This window comes from Amphibalanus amphitrite, unplaced genomic scaffold, assembly GCF_019059575.1.
Source record: "Amphibalanus amphitrite isolate SeventyFive unplaced genomic scaffold, NRLGWU_Aamphi_draft 000025F_arrow, whole genome shotgun sequence".
NCBI lineage: Eukaryota > Metazoa > Arthropoda > Thecostraca > Balanomorpha > Balanidae > Amphibalanus > Amphibalanus amphitrite.
This window is the reverse complement of record NW_024881521.1, coordinates 1279873-1299709: the sequence shown is the minus strand read 5'-3', so window position 1 is coordinate 1299709 and position 19837 is coordinate 1279873. Positions and strand designations below refer to the sequence as shown.

The following is a 19837-nucleotide window of genomic DNA, read 5'->3' as shown; positions in this document are numbered from 1 at the left end:
GGACGGCCCCGCGGCCGTTTGGGGCGGGCGCTGATGAGAAGGCAGTTTGTAGTGGACGTGAGGCGTGGATCGCGGCAGTGAGTCGTGGCTGCTGTCTGTGGTCACTGGACTGGTGATTTGGGTCGCGGGTGTGGGATTCCGGCTGGCGGTGGACGTTTTAGGCCGCAGTCCCTCCTCTGCAGGACCCCTGGAACTCGGGCACCGGCAGAGACCAAGTGTTGTCGTATCAAGCGTTTGATGCTTTCTTCTTCTGATAACACGACTCGTAGTAGCGCCTACACTGAAGGCGCCGGCAGTGACATAAGGCCATGTGCGACTGTCATGAGCCCAGTGTCGTCTCCGTCTCCCACGTCGGTCTCGGCCACCACTAGGTCAGGTCGGGCGTCTCCCCGCGTTGGTCCCCGCTCCCCCCATCCCTCCTGCGGGGACGGCCGGATGGTCGCATGTCAATCGTCATCGATGGCTATTATAACTAGCGATCGGTGGTGGAGGTCTTTCCCCCACTGGATGGAGGGGGGGGGGGGAGGATAATCGGAGCCCCCCAGCTCGGCTGTCACAGCTCTTCGACGACCCGTGTCGAGCGGTCGCTGGTGGTGACAGCCCGCCGCATCCACGGAGACAATCGCTTATTGTAACCGGGTGTCGACTGGTCAGAATGGTGTCCGTCAAGTGACGGCTGGCTCTGAATGGATGGTGCGAAGGAAATAGTTCAGCCCTGTAGGAGCAATGAAGCTAGGCTCATTAGACGGTAGAATCCTGTGTAGTTGTTAACTTTCTTCCTCCTTGATAGTCTCTGTAGAATTTAGAATACATAAGCAGAAATGCAATTTTCATTCATCTGATAATTTTATATATTGGAATTACATAAGCAATGTTTTATGTAACGGCTCCAGTGGCGCAGTTGGTAAGGCGTCGGATCTGTGGTCGGGAGGACCCGGGTTCGATCCCCGGTGCCGCCCGGCTTCCGGACTGGCGTCCCCAACTGTGTCACTGGGGGGTGGGGTGGGCTCCCGCCTTGCACCGTAGCCCTGAGGAGGAGCAGGAGCCCTCCCATAAATGGGAAAACATATCCCGTGTGGAGGACGAGGAATAAAAAAAAAATAATAACGGATAGTAATGTTGCGAGAATGTGAAGAAAATATCGACTTTCACCCAGTCTGAGTCCTGACGCCACGATTTGAACATGCTGTTTGATCTCGGAGTGCTGTAAATCCAAATCAGTTTGTTGGCTTACAAACGCACGCATGTAAGCCAACAGGAATTAGCCGGGCTGCAAACGTGGCCGACCGGACAGGGGTGTATTTTTGCCGATCGGCGCTGTTTGCAGCGGGCCATCATCCATCAGGGCAGTGGTGTCGACAACGGGCCAGACACTGATTAATTACGCCCCGGGGAGGGGGGAGGGGGTCAACGGGGCGATACGACGGATGGTGTGGGAATGGGGACCAAATGAGGTGCATGGATGTGGTGTGGGGCTCATTTTGAGGTGTAATTTAGGTTACAGGAGTTTACATAGATAGATTAAAAGCTGTTGATGACAAGGTAATAGATACTTCTTGCTTTAAGATGGGCTCTTAAAGACATTTTCATCTTAGACCCCGAATTCCAATTTCTCGAACAGCATTCTGATCTAACATTTCACATGCAAAACAGCGGGAAGAGCGTCTTTAGATGTATATCGTGTTTAGGGAGGGCCTCTATTCAGCTGCTCGTCAGAAGGTGGATTGAAGAGACGGTGTTCATTGTTAGAATATGGTCTGTACAAGAGGTTTTGATGTGACTCAGACCACTGAATTCCCAGCTAGATGGGACGCGCTGCGAGCTGTGACCGAGCTCGCGTTATAATCCTGTCGCTTGCATGTGGCAGAAACGTTCAAAGGCTACATCTCGGATCGGATACAAGCGCAGTCAACAATCTGCGGCCGTTTATATCGCAGAGTTTGTGACGAACAATGGACGATCTTCAAGCGCAGTCCTGTTTATCTCTGTTTGGAATATCTTCTCAACATACCTCTGTTTTGAGCGGGCCGTGCCCGAGAAACAAACAGAGCCGCCGCGCTACACATTCCTACTCGGACTTCGCTCCTTCCAGGTGGAGAGCAAGCAGCTCAACCACAGACTCGCGGACGGTTTACTCCTTTGCACTCATTTAAAGGGGGAATGGGTCTTTGAAGAACAGGTTCAGTTGGAGACTGATACCGAGGGGGACTTAAATAGAGACATCTTGTGAGACAGTGAATGGTGGAAGGATGAATTGGGTCACCAGTGACTGATTTGACGGGGACACTAGACACCGACACCGGACGGTGGCCGGCTGGGTCGGTCTGTGACAGCCCACAGGACAGCTCACAGACAGTCCACAGGTCACCAGTGGCGGGTGGCACTGCCCTCTCTCACGTCACAGCTCGACACCCTGAATGATAGCTACACGCGGCGGCTGGCGGCCGGCCGGCGGCGGTGACCACGTTCCTTTGCCCGCTATAGATCACTCGAGCGGGCCCGAACACCGTCCTCAGTGCATTCCAGTCGACGGGACAGCCACGGTAGCACAGAGAGGAAGCTATCCATGCCCACTGATCAGTGCTTCCCTATGATATTCAGACTACTGAAACTAAACAACCATTGAATGATTTGTAGCGAAAACCCACTATAACTCCCAATTTTGACAGATGCAACTCTGTTGATTTTTTTCATTATCATACTTATGGCGTGGTTGAGCGCGACTTTTCATCGAAATAACATTATGTCTGACAGCACTATCAATTCATGGATCCAATGTTGATCCACTAAAGATTCAAAGTTGTGAAACAGGTCTGAGGTCACAAGGTGGTCAACATAAGTCTACTTCCCTGTGATATAAATGCACCTTCGTCCATAAGAAATGGACCTACGCCACACTTTTTCTCGGGAAGCTGTAATTATCAACGATTAGATCAGACCGGCCAGAACCTGTTGATGGCTAGGTCAACTGGTTCACGTTTGAGGGACGTCCTCTCTCCACTACAGGTCAATTATTTGCTAGCTTAAAATAGTCGCATCTCATCCCAGCTGTCAGATGGCTACCCGATAATGTCAAAGGGTCGGACTGAGTGTCAATGCCAAATGCCAATGCGCATGCTACTTTGTCAATTGACCTTGGAATATACCGGACATAACACTTGACACCATCGCAGGCGTCACACATTCATGCAACTGGCAACTAGAACTTGGCAGAGGGTGGAGGTGTGAGTTGACCGCTTCACACCCCACATCATCCCGACCTCCATCATCCCATCATTGCGCGGCCGTGTCAGCGGCGCCACGTCATGGTGACGCTGATGACTGAAGTGCCAGCTCGTTCGTCTGTCATCGTCGTCGCCCCTGCCAGCAGATCAGCGATAAAAATACTCGCGCGGGTCGACCGACCGAGAGTCGGTCTGTCCCTCGTACGACCGTCCACCGTTCCTGCTATGTCCACCGCGAGTGGACGAGGCAGCGTCCACCGTGGACTGAGGAGATCCTCCTGACGGGTGGCCCTCTCTCACCCCGGAAAACAAACGCTTGACACCGGGAGTCTCTCAGCACGAGCATTTAGTTTGCCGGTTGGAGCGGACACTATCCCAACAGACGGACGACGCGGACAGGTGTTGGACCGGCGTCCCGGCGCCGGCCGCAGACAAATGAACAAACCCGCTGCTGGGAGCCCGCTGTGGGCGCTGACATGTCGGACATCGATGAATGTTGGAGGCAGTGAAGGACGGACGATGTTGTAAACTTACACAAAATTTCGGGGCGGTGGATAATTACAATTTACACAGAAATTCGGGGATGTGAAAACCTCGACACTGCATGCTATTGTCGAATGCCGGGCAGCTTATGACCAGTCGGCATGTCATAAAGTCCATCAGACAGAGGATGACGAAAGTCGTGGTATGATTATTCGCATTCAAACTCACAAAGCTTATTGCGATAGCCTGAGCAGTGAGCGTAGCTTTTTCAGTTCGATCATTCAAAACACAGTGATGCTACGGAATGAGCTTTCCACGATTTCTTTCTTCAACAAGTCAGCATTTCCGTTATCCTAGCGCCGCCTAACTAGCCATTCAGCAGCATAAGGCAGTCCCTCCGCTTTCAGTATAGGCTTTGGGCCGGATCCGGCCCGGCCCAGTCGCCGTACATACAGTCGGGCCGTTCAGACGCCGTACAGTCGGGCCGCTCAGACGCCGTACAGTCGGGCCGCTCAGACGCCGTACAGTCGGGCCGCTCAGACGCCGTACAGTCGGAACGCCCAGACGCCGTATAGTCGGAGCGCCCAGACGCCGTATAGTCAGGCCGCCCAGACGCCGTATAGTCGGGCCGCTCAGACGCCGTACAGTCGGGCCGCTCAGACGCCGTACAGTCGGGCCGCTCAGACGCCGTACAGTCGGAACGCCCAGACGCCGTATAGTCAGGCCGCCCAGACGCCGTATAGTCGGGCCGCCCAGACGCCGTACAGTCGGGCCGCTCAGACGCCGTATATACAGTCGGGCCGCTCAGACGCCGTACACTCGGGCCGCTCAGACGCCGTACAGTCGGAAGGCCCAGACGCCGTATAGTCGGGCCGCCCAGACAGACGCCGTACGCGCTCAGCGTCGCCCGTTCGACTGATGGACGACATACCGGCGCTGTCGCCCTGTCAATGGCTGATGACGGCCGCCTGCTGACGGCGTCGGACCGTCAGCCGACGGGCCCCGAGCCGTCAGCTCCGGTGACGCCGACGTGCAGCCGACTTTGGTCCCTGCTGTCGCGGCGCTTCAGTCAGCACGCGGGCGGAAATAGCTCCGTCCCCGGCGTCACCGGCGGACACCTCGGGCCGACGGCCACGCCCCGATCGGCCACGGTGATTTGAGACCTATTGATATGTAAATTTGAAATAAAATGTGTTCAGACAACAATATCTATTATAATGCACCATTTGAAAAATACATAAGCGAACTTAATATTTACCTACAGCTTAACTTGTCAAATTGTTGAAAGATGGCTTCAGCCATTTACTGCAACTTTCACTTAACACTTGAATATATGTAGACGAAACTGACTTCTAGAACCCAGCTTCACATAGTCTAGCGCACCTTCCAGAAATCATTCCTCAACTCACGCCCGGCTGTCGCGTCGGCTGCGCTTTGTGCTAGTTTGTTATCTGGGTCGCTAGATGGCAGTAGTGGTCAGCGCCTGGAGGTATGCTGTACCGGTGGGCTCGCTGGAACGCAAACGGCGCGGCGGACTGAGCTGGAGCTAATAGAACGTCATAACTACATCATAGTTATTCTAGCCAAGCAAAGAAGCACTGTGAAACGGCACTTCCAGAACTTTGTTTACTTGTCATAGCTATGTCTTTGAACTAGCTGAAACCACCAAAAACGTCAGACGATCATCTTATATTAACGATAAAGGCTAGGCTCATTTGTCAGCGGCCTCGGTCGCTCGCGGCAGTTTTCACGCGGTCTCGTCTTGGTCGCGAGGTCTTTTTCTGACCATTCATCTTGACGTGCTTTTAGGCCGTCTCCGGTGACGGGAATTGCGAACTATGGTGACCGGTGGGGCCAGGTGAACAGATTGACGGCAAACTCACTCACTGCCGTCAGTAACGCTCAATCTCCCACACCGTAAACCTCAATCTCCCCTCCGTCGCCGTTCTAGCCTCAGTCCTGGCGTACCGTCCTCGGTGTTTCGTCCTCGCTCCAGCTCTCTAGTACTGATAACAGCTGGTTATCGCACTGTGACCGGCTGATAGCGACGTAGGCGGCTCTGTCGGAGCGATACAGAGCAGAGAGCAAACACTGCCCCCGCGCTCTCACCCCTCCCCTGTGCCCCCCCCCCGGCGTTCCCTCACCCCCTCTGGTGCGACAGGGGAGGCGGGGCTGGTTAATCCGGGTCATGGATTATGTCAATGATAAGTATTTCTGTACTGTTCTACAGCCTGTGAGTTGTTCTATAAATCTGGATCATTCTATCAAAACTGCACAGTGACAAAAGAAGATGCAGAGAACATCTCCTCGACTTAGGGGAAAAATGTCTTTAAATTCCCTCCCTTCGCCAAATGGAAGAACTTCTGACTCACCTAGTGCCCATTTTGTTATTTTTATCCAAAAACTGACCTCCGTGATATACTTTCATTATTTGAAATCACTTTATGTGTCAACAGTTTGTAATGACTATTCCATTAAAATGTCCTGCTGAAGCCAGCAGTTTTAATTTCTCGTCATTTGATGACGGTAGCAATCAATCAACCTAATTCGACATCACCGAAATGAATTGATTTTACTAATATTTCAGTCACATCTCAGCCAGAGCGCTGAAGTCGACTAAACACCGTCATTTGCTGACTGGAGCGTTCTGTCCGCCCGTAGCGACGTTTGCAGTTGGTAGCGATGGGTTGGACCGTCCCCCATTGACATTCTGTGACTGTCGTTTTCCGTTGGTTCGGTATGCCATGCACGCGCACGGCCCGCGTGGGGTCCCCGGTTATCAGTCGCTCAGTACACTTTGATTCTGTGAAATTCGCCGCACGGGCGGCTTACGATCTGTCGCAAGTGCTCACTTGGAGAACAAAGTCGGACAGGATGCAAAAGCAGCGAAGGAAGTGCATGCGTACAGCTGTTTTACTTTAAAAGATGCAAAATATTTCAAATGGGACCAATGTTTATTACTTTTTATAAAGGTCGTTGAATAGACGGTGTGGATTATGTGTATGCTTTACCGTTATATTTCGCTGAGTAATTATATGCGTACGCCGCGCTTTTTCTGAAAATACTCTGACGTGCTTCTGTGATCTCATAATAACGTCTATCAGCTCTCGGATGGCCGGCGGCTGATAAAGTTTAGCGTGTCACCGACTCGGAAGATGGATGCGCGCCCGCCGATAAGACGCCGACACTTCAGAACGTGTCGTCACAAATGCTTGACATTTTACTGAAAGGCCCGTCGAAGCCAGCCATTTGCTGATAGGAGCTGACAGAAACCACGATACGAGCCGGCCGATAGCTCACTGAGGCGATAGCTGGCGCGTTTCCCGAGCGGTCATGACACGCAGTAATGTGACACACACAGTGGTGCCATGAAATTATAATTCACCGCCGCGGATAAGCTAACTTTGCCGTTTTATTTCAGAACGGTCCCGTCAGATGGCAGCAGCAACGGACGCGTGTCGCGGGACCAGCCCGATGCGGACGCCATCAAGATGTTCGTGGGCCAGGTGCCACGTCACATGAACGAGAACGACATCCGTGGCATGTTTGAGGAGTTCGGGCCGATCCACCAGATCAACGTGCTGCGGGACAAGATCACAGGTCACAGTAAAGGTCAGTAGGGTCACCGGACGGGGGAGCTACGAGACGCTGTCACGGCGGTGAGGGAGGACCGCCACAGGCAACACACCACACAACAATCGCGCCTGATGAACGAACACCGCATCTAACAGAATGGAGCTGTCTCTGGCGCCAGCCCAGCCTCAAAACGTAATTAATAAGGGGAGAATAAAGTAGCTTCTATCTCATTAAAGTCGTATCAATCAGCGGGCGACATGTGGAGGCTGCTGGGGGACTGATGTGATGCCAACTGCACAGAGCTGTCCCCGGTCGGCACCAGGGGTCACCGCTCGTCGGGCCGTGCCACACGAGCGCTGGCACCGGGGTGACAACATGACGTCAGATGGCTGACACACAACAACACATGGTGTTTGTGAGTTGTGTGCTAGGATCCAGTGGACTTCCGGTGGGATTCTTTTTTTTTTGGAGCTTATTAAATACGGAGGTTCTTCAATAAAGTATCAGTGGAATCAGCTCTGGAAATTGTTAGTTCTAGCCTCTAGGTTAGGTAACCAAAAATGTATCGCAACTTGCTAGATGCATCCACAAGATCGTGCACGCTCGCTCTGTGAAATCCCTGACTGCACTGGTCACGCTGAGAGCAGCAGGGAAGTTAAGGTCAATCCAGTCTGTCACCCGACCCAACAACAGCCGAGCGGACGACACGCAACAGCTGGCGGTCGCTCTGCCATAAATTACCGACGACTGCCTCCGGAGCCGTCCGTCCGACCCCGCGCCAGTGTGGTGCCGGGATTTAGCGTGACGGAGCCGCCAGACACCGGAAATTTATCGAAATCGTTCTGCCTTATTAGCTGAGATGTAAGGTTTTGGGGATGGATAGAGGCGAGTAATTGTACGAGTTGTGTTGGTAATTACGGGGATTGCGTTGCGTTTCTTAGCTGTTGATTTAATTGAACATACAATTAGGCATTTCCCTAAGGGAAACTCAGTGCGATAGTCCTTTATTCCCGGGAACTCAACTGAAAGTTTAAACACTCGGGAGTGTTGACTTCTCACGACCTTTTAAACTGATGACTTCCTCGCGCCCCTGGTAAAGTCCTTCGAAACCTGCGTTGCAAATACGATATCTTTAAAAGGATACGCTTATAGCCTGTTTTCGTTTCTGTTTGCAGGCTGCTGTTTCGTCACATTCTACACGAGAAAAGCCGCGTTGCAAGCGCAAAACCAGTTGCACAACGTCAAAACCCTTCCCGGAGTAAGTAAATAAACGTTTGTGACTACCATGTTGGTGTGAAATTCTGTTTTGTCTTATCTCAAAGGAAGTTGGTGTGAAATTCTGTTTTGTCTTAGCTCAAAGGAATCATCGATGATTTTGACTCACCCAATGTCTGCATTGTAGGCGACTTTAATGCTGACATCATCAAGCAATCTGACTTTGGAATTGAACTTGAATCATTCTGTCAAGAGGCAGACTTACGCATTGCTGATGTGTTGTTATTGCCCCAGAGTTCAATCACTCATACTAATGATGGCAGTTGCACAGAATCTTGGATTGACCACATAGTCTGTACAAAGAGTCTTTACTCTCTCGTTCGTGCTGTTAGGGTTGATGTGTCGATTATGAGTTCTGACCACTTCCCAGTGTGTTGTGATCTGGAAATCATGACCACCGACCCTATCCCGGATTCACACGAGGCTGCTGAATCTGATCCTAGGTGGGTAGTTGATTGGTCTTCTGTTGACGAACTTGGTCTGAACAACTTTGCTATGGCTGCGAGGGAGCAATTGTCTAATATTGACGTACCGTTTGAGGCTATATTCTGTGCTGCCACTGACTGTAGTGTAGCCCACAGAGAGGCTATCAATAGTTATTATGAAGCGATAATTGATGCTATTAAGAGTGCTACTCTTACTACTGTGGCCAAACGAGCGCATGGTAGCTGTAAGCGAACAATCCCAGGTTGGACCGAGTTTGTGGAGGAGAAACACACCTTGTTCGGTGATGTTTACTCCCTTTGGTCCCGGCCCTGGTTGGAAAGCCCCGTCAGGGCTACATCTACAGCCAGTTGCGAATGGCTAGGTCACAATTCAAGTATGCGCTTCGTTTTTGTCTTAAGAATGAGAAAGAGCTGCGAGCAAAATCACTAGCTGATAAATTTGCTAAAAACCCGCGCGACTTAGCAACTTTTTGGAAAGAAGTTCGTAAGCTTAACGCTGATCCGCCACTGGCCCAGTCTATTGGAAGCGTCAGTGGAGAGAAAAATATAGCGAACATGTGGAAGGATCACTTTGCTGATATTCTGAATAGTGTTGATGGCGATGACTGTAAAGAAGGTGTTCTGAATCAGCTTCGTAATGATGGTGAAGGTGCTGATATGTTCTCGGTTCCTAAGGTTTTAGAATCGATCCATGAGCTGTCGTCAGGTCGCTCTCCAGGTTGTGACAGTCTATCTGCTGAACATTTTAAGTTTGCGGGTGTTCCATGTGCTACGCATCTATCGTTATGTTTCTCGATGATGGTGAGACATGGCGTCTTGCCTCCTTCTTTGTCGAAGGTGATACTTCGCCCTATTGTGAAAGATCGGACAGGCAAATTGACTGATAAGGATAACTATAGGCCAATAGCTTTGGCCACGGTGAGCTCTAAAATACTGGAGCGGGTCATACTCACTCGATGTAAAGCAAGTCTTCTCACTAGCGATCATCAGTTTGGATTTAAGGAGGGCCACTCCACCGATATGGCTGTGTATGCGTTAAAAGAAATTGTGGACCACTATTTGCGCAATAGGAGTGCAGTCTTTGTCTGTTTTCTGGACGCTAGAAAGGCGTTTGATCGCGTGAACCATTGGACTCTATTTGATAAGCTGTTGAGTAGGGGAATGGATAATAGCGTTGTAAGGCTCCTCGTTCGGTGGCGAGACTCACATAGGTATCATGTGCTTTGGGGTAAAACCCTCTCTGAGGAGTTCTCTGTGACGAATGGCGTAAGGCAAGGCGGGATACTCTCTCCGTACCTGTTTAATGCTTATACCGACCAGCTGTCAGAAAAATTGGACTTGAGTGGTGTAGGATGTCATTATCTGGGGAGTATAAACCACCTATATTATGCGGATGACATGGTGCTCCTATCCCCTACGCCACAGGGTCTGCAAAAAATGGTTGACATTTGTGCTGACTATGCAGGGAATCATGATATTGTGTTCAATACCAAGAAATCAGTGTGTATGTCGATTCTGCCTCCACTGTTTCGAAATATGATCCTGCCTGATATTGTGCTGTGTGGAAATGTTCTAGCTTATGTTGATCAGTACACTGAGAAAACAGTGTCCCGATTTTCGGGCTCAGAGACCAGTTTTCGGGCTAATGTACCATATTCAAAACAGACAGCACATTTCGAGAATACTTTCTGAGCTAGCGCCACATGGGCTCATACGATCCCTTAAATCGGTATCATTGATCGCAGAAACAGAGCTCAGTCAGTACCCATTATCGGTGTCAAGCTCTAAAACTAGTCTCACTATGATACCAGTTTTCAGCCTGATCCCCATTTTCGAGCTCACCTGATTCCAGTTTGAGGGCTCAAATTGTGTGGTGAAGCCAATATTAGGGCTCACGTCATCGCTTTTCGGGGCTTTGGTAAAAGCTGGATTGCGTCAGCTGGCTGGCCAGCTGGCGACGCACGAAAGGTATTTAATTTTAGATATACCTAAGCGCGGTAGTAGGATGGACATAAATATTTCAAATGGCTTTAAATGAAAAATTGATTGGTAAATATTCATTCTTTTATATCTAGCATTGATATGTAAGAAGCTCTGCTAGCGCCACCATACGGCGCCAGCTGGCAAAAAATCCAGTTAATACCAGAGCCCGCTTTTCGTCCGATGCAGCCCCTCCTCCCCCCTCCCCCGTGTCCAGCAGCTGCGAATAAGACGAAGCCGCGGACAAACTTTTTTTTTTGCTCGGCCAGCCTAGCGCCAGTCTCGAGCGGTGGGACAGTTAACCGGCAATTTTGGCCGGGATGCAAAAGTTACGTTAAACCGGTTTATGTTAACCCGGGAGCAAATAACAACGTGGGAGCCTATCTTAGGTGTGGCAAAGCTAACGGATTACTTACTTGTTGCCGAGGTGCCCAAAGAAGGTACTGGAACCGAAAACACAACATTGGTTCATGTATTTATTAACATTCATACACACAGTCATACTTGTGCAAGGTGTCAGTGTTCGGTTGTGGGGTGTAATAGCCAGGGAAAAAGTTCTATGAACTGAAAAACCCGGCGCCTATTACTTCGCAACATGGTTGTGTATTCAACATGAACTGCAAGGAGTGCAGACGACATTGCCTGTGCTAACTTAACGTCTCACGGGCAGCGCCGCGCTCTGACACCTTGGTCCCAGAAGCGGCGGCGTTTCTGACCGCAAATCGCCGGAGAGCCGGTCGACGCCGTTGAGGGGACTGAGCAGGCCGCTGCCAGCTCCACCTTCACGTCCGCGCGGCGCAGCTCGGTGTGCGGCGGCGGCTCATCGCGCGGGCCGCACCCGTCCGTCCGCTGCACGAGCCGCTTTTCGATCCGACAGCGCAACACCGGCACGCCATTGTGCTGGCTGAGCGGCGGCAGCGGCACGTAGGCAACAAAACAGTAGAAATCGATGGGCCTGGATCGGCGTTGCCAGCAACGCCGGCAGCGGCGCGGCGGGAGGCGCCAGTGCCGCCGTCGGGGACGTGTGCCCTTCGCTGCGCTCATTCGAGTTGGCCGGCCGGCCGCGCGGCGTAGTCCTTTTGACACGGTGCGAGAAGAGCCGGATGAAGGTGGACTTTTTATTGGCGTTGCTGGTGCTCACGCCGCCGGCGTCCAGTTTGGGCGGCAAGTCCGAGTACCAGGAGTCGGACAAGTCCCGCGCGAACGCCGCCAGCCGGTCGTCGTCACTGCTGGCGGCGGCCCGCCGACGGCGCTGCCTCAGAATCGGACGAGTCGGTGGTACTGAGCACCTCGCGGGACGGGTAGCTGGGAGTGGGCCGGCCGCGGCCCCTGCCAGGCCGCGCCACCTTCACCGGCGCAGCCGCCTTCAAACTGCCCTTGCTGGGCGGCGGGTTGGTCGGCGGAGGCGGCAGCGGTGCCTCGACGTCAGTCCGAGTCGCTGTCACTGGGCGGCCGCCGCGGAGACGGCTTCTGTTTGACCCGCAGCCGGCCTGGGCCGGCTCGGCGCCCTCGGCCGGCGGCGCGCGCCGTTTCGAGCGTTTCACCTTTTCACTGTTACTCTCGCCTGGTCCTCAGCGTCGAGCGGCTCGGCGCTGTTCGGTTTCATGTGGCCCATGCTGCTGGGAAACTCGGGTGGGGACAGCTTTCTGACTGGAGTGCCGTCGAAGATGGAGGAGACGGGGGTGCTCGCAGAGTCCTTGCCCAATGCCCATGATAGAGCCGAGGCTCCACTGGACGCCCAGCTTAATCGGGCTATCGCCGCCCTCCTTCTATTGTGGATTCTTCGGCCCCCTACAGCCACTAGGGCCATCATATACTCCCAGATGGCGGCACCTAGGGGATGAGGGGGGGGGGGGTGTCTGGGCCACTTGTCCACCTCGTGGCGTCGCCAGCGACGCCTGCGAGTCGGAGCAAATGATTATGGGGTCTTCCTCGAAGGACGGGTGCTTCAGGAGATGTTGCTTTGCCGTTTTGGGCGCCACCATCTCAGATCGGTAAATGGAGCAAATCCTCCCCGCCGCCTCCCGCAGTACCAATGTTGTACTGTCTGGGTGCTCGGTGAGGACCCCAGCGCCGCCTTCCTATTACTCCCCCGGTCGCAGACCCGTCGACCCAGGCCCACGTCGCACGCTGGGGGAGCGCTCCCAGTCACGCCTCCGCAGCACTCCTCCTCGCTGTCGCGGACGCCCCGATCGGCAGCAGGTCCAGGTGGACCGTGACGCCGTCTGTTGGCGTCTACGGGGGCAGTCTCGTGGATAAGCGCGCCTCGGCGGGCAGCGCCACTCCAGTGGTCCCACACCGCTCCCCCGCGCTCTCTCCAGCCGGTCACTGACTTCAGTCACGGTTGGGGGGGGGGGGGGGCTTCCGCCACGACGCGGCGGGTCCTCCGACGGGAGGGAGAGCGCCTTCGCCAGTAGGCGCGATGCCAGCGCATCCCTCCTCATCTCTCCATCGGCACGACGCCCGCCTCGGCCCTCACGGCGAGTCTTGGAGCATGGAAATCGGGCAGCCAGTGATGACTCATGCCACCATCAGCATCTCCGCCTCCAGGACGCCAAGATGTGTGGCCGCAGCCGCAGGCAGCCACGCCGACCCCGCTGCCCGCATGCCCAAGTAGTCTCGAATCGCTGACACCTCTCCTGAAACAAGAGTGGTGTCGTAAACTTAAACCCCTTGCTGGAGCCCGCCAGCCGCGACAACACCGCCACACCAATTTTTGTGACCCCGGAACTTCCGTCCCGAGCCTTATTTCACGGCACGATGCTACAGTGCGCTACACGTATTGTGGTATTCAGCTTCCATGGAAACATCAACTAATTTGGACGCTCAAACATGGGATTCAGGAGTGGTTAAGGCCCAGAGCGTTCTGTCTGGTTTATAAAACCTTGGCCAGCAGATGTAAACGTGCTTTTTGTATAAGTGGCTTAATTTTGACGCAAAAGGGCACTAACCTTCGGCGCAAATAATGCAGAAATTTCAGCGCAAATTGCAAAATAGCTTGCGCCGAACTTCGGCGCATGACGGCTTCACGGGCGTCCGGCGTACCATATGGATGTTTTCCAGTTTGGGCTGCAGGTTTTAGCTCTAGGTTTTAGACTGTAGGTTTTGGGTTGGGCTGGGCTGGGCTGGGCTGGGCTGGGCTGGGCTGGGCTGGGTTGGGCTGGGCTGGGCTGGTTGGGGTGGTTGGGTTGGGTTGGATTAGGTTAGGTAAGTTTAGGTTAGTTTAGTTTAGGATAGATATGAATACCTATTTTTTGTAAGTTGAATTATTTTTTTTTCATTTTGTAGCATCATTTGCCTTCCATCTTTGAACTGCCATATTCAAGCACCAGAATAAGTATGGACTTGAACCTTTTCCAGTCTGGATGCCTGTATGGAAGTTGTGCAAAATCATGCAGTTGAAGGTATTGTAACCACAAATAAGAGCTCATGACTCAAGTCTCAACTTGTCCATAATTGGTTATCTTGATGTATACTTGTAGACCCTTCCTCTTACTTGGCACACAGGCATGGTGTCACAGTGTTCTAAAATTGGATTTCAATTGGGTGTCCCAATAAAAAAAAATCTGAAGACAAAATGAGATAGATTTAGTCTTTCCGCAAAACTGCATAATGCCATTTTTACCTCAGATTTTGTCAGAAGTAACCTTCACAGGATCTGAAATGAAATGATGTAGAGTAGATGCATCAACTGTCAAGTCATGCGTAACCTGGCAGCTGGCTGTTGAATCAAACTTTTGACATATTTTTTTTAGCAAAGATGAAATAAAGCCACTTGTCATATTTTTAGGATGAAAACATTTTCCCCATCATGTGTGGTTATTCACCTAAAATTCTGAAACATGGAACACTGTCATACCAGCATTCCATCATGTCAACCAGCATTCCGCAGCATGTTAGCAGAAGCAGCAGCATGTTATAAGTATATGAAAGATCCAAATAGGTTGTAGGTTGGTAGGTATTGGTACTAAGTTTAACTTAATAGGTTAGTAGGCAAGGTTAGGATTAATTTTAGTTGAGCATCAAGATAACCATTACGAACAAGTAACAAAATCCTTACCTACCCTTGAAAGCATTGCTTCAATCACATCATCACGAAGAACCAGACAAAATTTTTGCACATTCTTACACTATTTGACATCCTGAATCCAGATATGATGCTTTCATGTGGCGCAAATACAAGAAAAACGAATAATCAAACCCGTGCGTATTCGTATCAACGGCGCCACAATTGTAGATCAGACCTTTTCTGAACAAATGCCACCACAATTTTAATTGATAAGGGATTAAAATGGCATGAGCATCAACATCTTGATTTTTTCTAAAAGATAGCGATAACTGATAACTAATAACTTACCATTCATTTTGAAATCACGGCGGTAGGTACACCAACACATGGCACTGAAAACAGCAAAAGACGGAATGGCGGAATGTCGTATGGAGCCCTAAAACGCAGCTCGAATTGAGCCCGAAAAGGAAGACGAACTGATGCCGCTTTCGGGGCTAATGTACTTTGAGCCCGAAAAGGGCGCCTAACTGATCCCGATTTTAAAATCATACAGATTTGAGCCCTGTTTTGGCACTCATATGAGCCCTTATTCAAAAATGTTCTCAAAGTGTTTTCTGAGTGTACAAATATCTTGGCTTCCATATCACCAGCAGCCCCAAGAAAACTGATGATCTGGAAATCCAATATCAGTATCGTCTTCTTTGTTGTCGGGCAAACTCCCTGATCAGGAAATTTGCAATGTGCTCATATAATGTGAAACGGTACTTATACTCTACGTATTGTTCTAATGTACATGGTGTGCATCTGTGGCATTCTTATCGCTCTTCTGTGTCAAGGAAATTTACTGTTTGTTTCAACAATGCAGCTAGAATGTTCTTTGGTTATCATCGTTTCTGTAGTGCGTCCGACATGTTTGTGAATGAAAGAATCGATAACTTTATGGCGATGTATCGAAAGGCCGTCTATGGATTCATGACTCGCCTGAGCCAGACGGACAACCGAATCGTATCCTCCCTATATGAAAGTGATCTGGCATGTTATTCATCGATTCGGAGAGCGTGGTGCTCTGCCCTGTACAGTGATACAATTTTGATGTGATGTGACTGGTACTGGACCTCGAGTCTGTCAAATACAGTTATCTCTCTCTCTCTCTCTCTTATCTACATTGGCACCGGTCGCTCAAGTTAATTTCTTGTTGATGTTTCTGAGTCATGTGTTTTCGCTCCTCACGTGTTATGACGGCTCATTGGCAGTAGGCGTTTTGCCCGCTGTAATTTACAGACCATGTCGTGCCGTTCCTTTATGATCCGGGATATCTATGTACCTGCTGACTGTTGTTCAGCTGTTTTGGACTGATGACACGTACTTATGATTGCTGTTGATGTGGCTATGGAATTGAAGATGTTTATATGTCATGCCTAAAAACGTATGCTAGCAGTTAGATGACTGATGTGTAAAAAAATTGCATCACCAAACCTTGCTTACTTTTTATCATTACAGATGCACCATGCAATCCAGATGAAGCCAGCAGACACAGAAAATAGAAACGGTGAGTTCGTGCTTCCGCTCTATTTGTCCATGGGCGAACTCTGTCTTTCGCCTAGCGGTGTCGTTACTGTGATCCTGACAGTTTGTAGGACCTTGGCTCAGAACTACGCTGTTTCACGGGCTATTAAACGCCATTAAGGATCAATTTTATGTTGTTGACACTTATCTGTTGTTGATGGAGTGGAAAAATTAAGCAGCATTCTAAGATCTTTGGGGATTTCGCTGAATTATGCCTGTAGTGAACTTGGAAGAAAATTTCTGGATAGTTCACGGTACTGGAAATTCAGACCTGCAACGACAAATGAATGGATTGCCTACTTTTTACTCGCGTCCCGCTGGATTACGTTCTGTCTGTCTGTCTGTCTATCTGCTTGTTTGTCTGTGTGTGTTTGCCCGACTCTCTCTCTCTCTCTCTCTCTCTCTCTCTCTCTCGCTTTCTCTCCGAATGGCTTCTGTCTGCTCTATTGTCTCTTCCTCTGTCTCTTCCCTGCCCCTATCCGTCTCTCCGTCGCTCTCTGTGTACTCTGTTCGCTGGCGCGCAGAGCCAGGTCCGCGATGGAGTCCGTATTTGTCCTGCCCCGGCGGTCCGGCCCGGGCCGACTCCGTCTACCGGCCGAGAACATCTGAATGCCGCTGTTGTTCGGGGTTTGTTTGGCCAGAATTGACTCATTATTCCCGTCTCTTGAGGCTCAAACAGCTGTTGAGTGCAAAGCTGCCAAGGAGTTTCCCAGTGGGAGAGGATCTCCTGAATCAGAGGTTGAAGTGATAGAGACAGTCTTTTATTTCGTTCTCGAGAAACAGTACATGTCTGGATTCCGCCGATGCCGCCGATGGTTTGAAAAAAAAATGATCTTCTCGTTAGCATGGGACTCACAGATATCTGCTTATGTCCCTTGTCGGGTTTCGTTTTTCTTTTAGTCACAAAGAATGGTGAGCCAACCACCTCGCCTTTGTTTGTGTCCCATGATCTGAACAGTTGTCCTTCCACCTGCTCTTTCGACAGCCCCTGTCCTTTCGTGCTCCGGAATCCCTCCTGGATCCACCGCTAATCCCAGCTCGCCGGTCGGGCAGTGCTGATCACATCGTGGTCAGTTCATCAGGCCGCCCGCCCGCTCGGGGTCACCGGGCCCACCCCGCCGGCGGCCTGCGGGGCTGTGTTTGCGGGAGGGGTGGGGACGGGGAAGGGGCGGATGGATGACCGCCCCATCGACCGCGGCGCGCCGCTCCATGTGTGCACAGTGCAGATGGAGCGCACCGGCGGGCGGGCCGGCCATCCCGCGGGGGGGAGGGGGGGGGACAGGGGACAGTAATGCAACTGGCTCGAGACGCTGCTGTACAGTCAGTCTTGAAAGTGCCGCGCATCGGTGGTGGATCCATCTAGCCCGGCCGAGGAAGGGCTGCTAAATTTGAGAGTTGCCGAACTAATTGACCTGGGGAACGGGTGTGGATGTCAATTGGTGAGGATGTCAATTGGTCAATTGGTGGCGATGTCGAACCAATTGACATCCTTACCCATCCTCCAGGTCAATTAGTTCGGCAACTTTCAAATTTAGCAGCCCTTCCTCGGTCAGGCTTGACGGATCCACCGCATCGACGCGCGGTAGGTACTTTCAAGACTGGTTGTAGGTACTCACTTCCGGACTCCGGTGGCTCGGTGGATTCTCATGGGTAGTTTAAGGTCAAGGGAGCTAGACTTGGATGGCCAGAAAATTTCAGTTTTACGGACAAATCGTCCATATGTCACATAAGTCTGGTACTGATTCCGATGAACCAGAACCAGGCTTATGTTGTGTTTTTCTCGGCTTCAACAAGGTCTACTTCAGCTGTCACTGCTCGCAGCGTTCCGGTATAACGCTATGCTGTTCTGATATCCTGTATTTCCAATTACAGAGAGGAAGCTGTTTATTGGTATGCTGAGCAAGAAGTACAATGAAAATGACGTTAGGGAAATGTTCCAGTCCTTTGGTCAAATCGAAGAGTGCACCGTTCTTCGGGATCAAAATGGAATCAGTAAAGGTGAATTCCCTTCGTCCCCTCGGTCATATGTTGTGCACTGGTCACCCAGTTTACCGGCGTTTTATCCATAGATGTATAGTGGAGCCGTTAAAAGACACTGTCCCTTCTTTGTAAGCTGTTTAACCCATTTTCTGTCCAGTGCAGTACGAGTATGTGCCCCTGTGAACAGTTACACTGACATGCGTCATGTGTCTGGCTCCTATACCCCTGCGATAATCGTTCCCTGTACTAAGCTATAGTCTAACACACCTGTTTCGTTCGTAGGCTGTGCCTTCGTCACGTTTGGCTGTCGGCAATTCGCCATCGCTGCCATCAAGGCCATGCACCAGGGACAGACTATGGAGGTAAGGACACCCCAAGACTGGTGATGTCGAGAATCGGCACGGCTTTCACGCTATTCTTCTGTGTATTTTGTGAGATGAGTTGAGTGTGGTTCCATCGGTTGAGTTCGATACTGTTTCTCGTACTTCTTTTGTCCCTGTCGTATTGCTGCTCAGCTACACAAAGGATAGTTAAAACTCTTTTTAAGCAATTCGCCACTTGTCTTGGCGATGCCTACGCCGCGCTGGGAGCAGCCGTGTCTTGCGGTACAGTCTACCTGCAGGCGTTACACGCAGCGCCATCTATTATCAGCGACATGAAATAGAGCACGTCGAATTCAGCTGTGACTGATATGCCAACAATGTAAGGCCGGGCGAACATATTTCAACGATGTTTCAGTGTTTGTGCGTGCAATGTATCTCAACGTGGAAGCATCCGCTTGCTGCTAGGGAGCGCTTACCATGCGCTTCCAATTCGCCCCAAATTATCGGATGATTGCACTAGTTTGTCGCAAAGAAGACACGGCGTGCAAACGTACACAGATGATCATCATTCGTACCATGGTCTCACATCACGCATTAATCGCTCTGGGTGTCGATCTCGCGACGCCGTCTCCTCCAGCTGATCTCTATCTGACCTTGACCTGACCTCCACCCGACTTCCAGCTGACCTCCATTTGACCCGTCCCTCCCCGCCAGGGCTGTTCGTCGCCGCTGACGGTTAAGTTCGCCGATACTCAGAAGGAGAAGGATGCTAAGCGACTCCAGGGAGTGAGTTCGGCACTCTGGGGCGCGCCCGTCGCCGCGCCGATGCCCGTCAACCCTCAGTACCTGGCGGTGAGTCTTGGGACAGCGCGAAGACCCTGGTCTGTGTAGTTACAGGGACGCTCTTACAAGTTGATTAAATAATGTGTAGAGAACAAGCTCTGGTAGCAAGCTGAATGACACCAAGCTATTTTC

At 51.2% G+C, this 19837-nt stretch overlaps 1 protein-coding gene across 3 annotated transcripts in view; it reads left to right on the top strand.

Annotated features, from left to right (window-relative positions):
• The window catches only part of LOC122394138 (CUGBP Elav-like family member 1), a 37003-nt gene that overhangs the window by 5553 nt on the left and 11613 nt on the right, over positions 1-19837 (top strand). For all 3 annotated transcript variants that reach the window (XM_043390791.1, XM_043390784.1, XM_043390781.1), the window contains exons 2-7: positions 7129-7319; positions 8459-8541; positions 16494-16542; positions 18432-18557; positions 18822-18901; positions 19577-19714. In XM_043390791.1, the coding sequence (XP_043246726.1) occupies positions 7129-7319; positions 8459-8541; positions 16494-16542; positions 18432-18557; positions 18822-18901; positions 19577-19714 (667 nt within the window). The remainder of the gene's footprint in view (positions 1-7128; positions 7320-8458; positions 8542-16493; positions 16543-18431; positions 18558-18821; positions 18902-19576; positions 19715-19837) is intronic.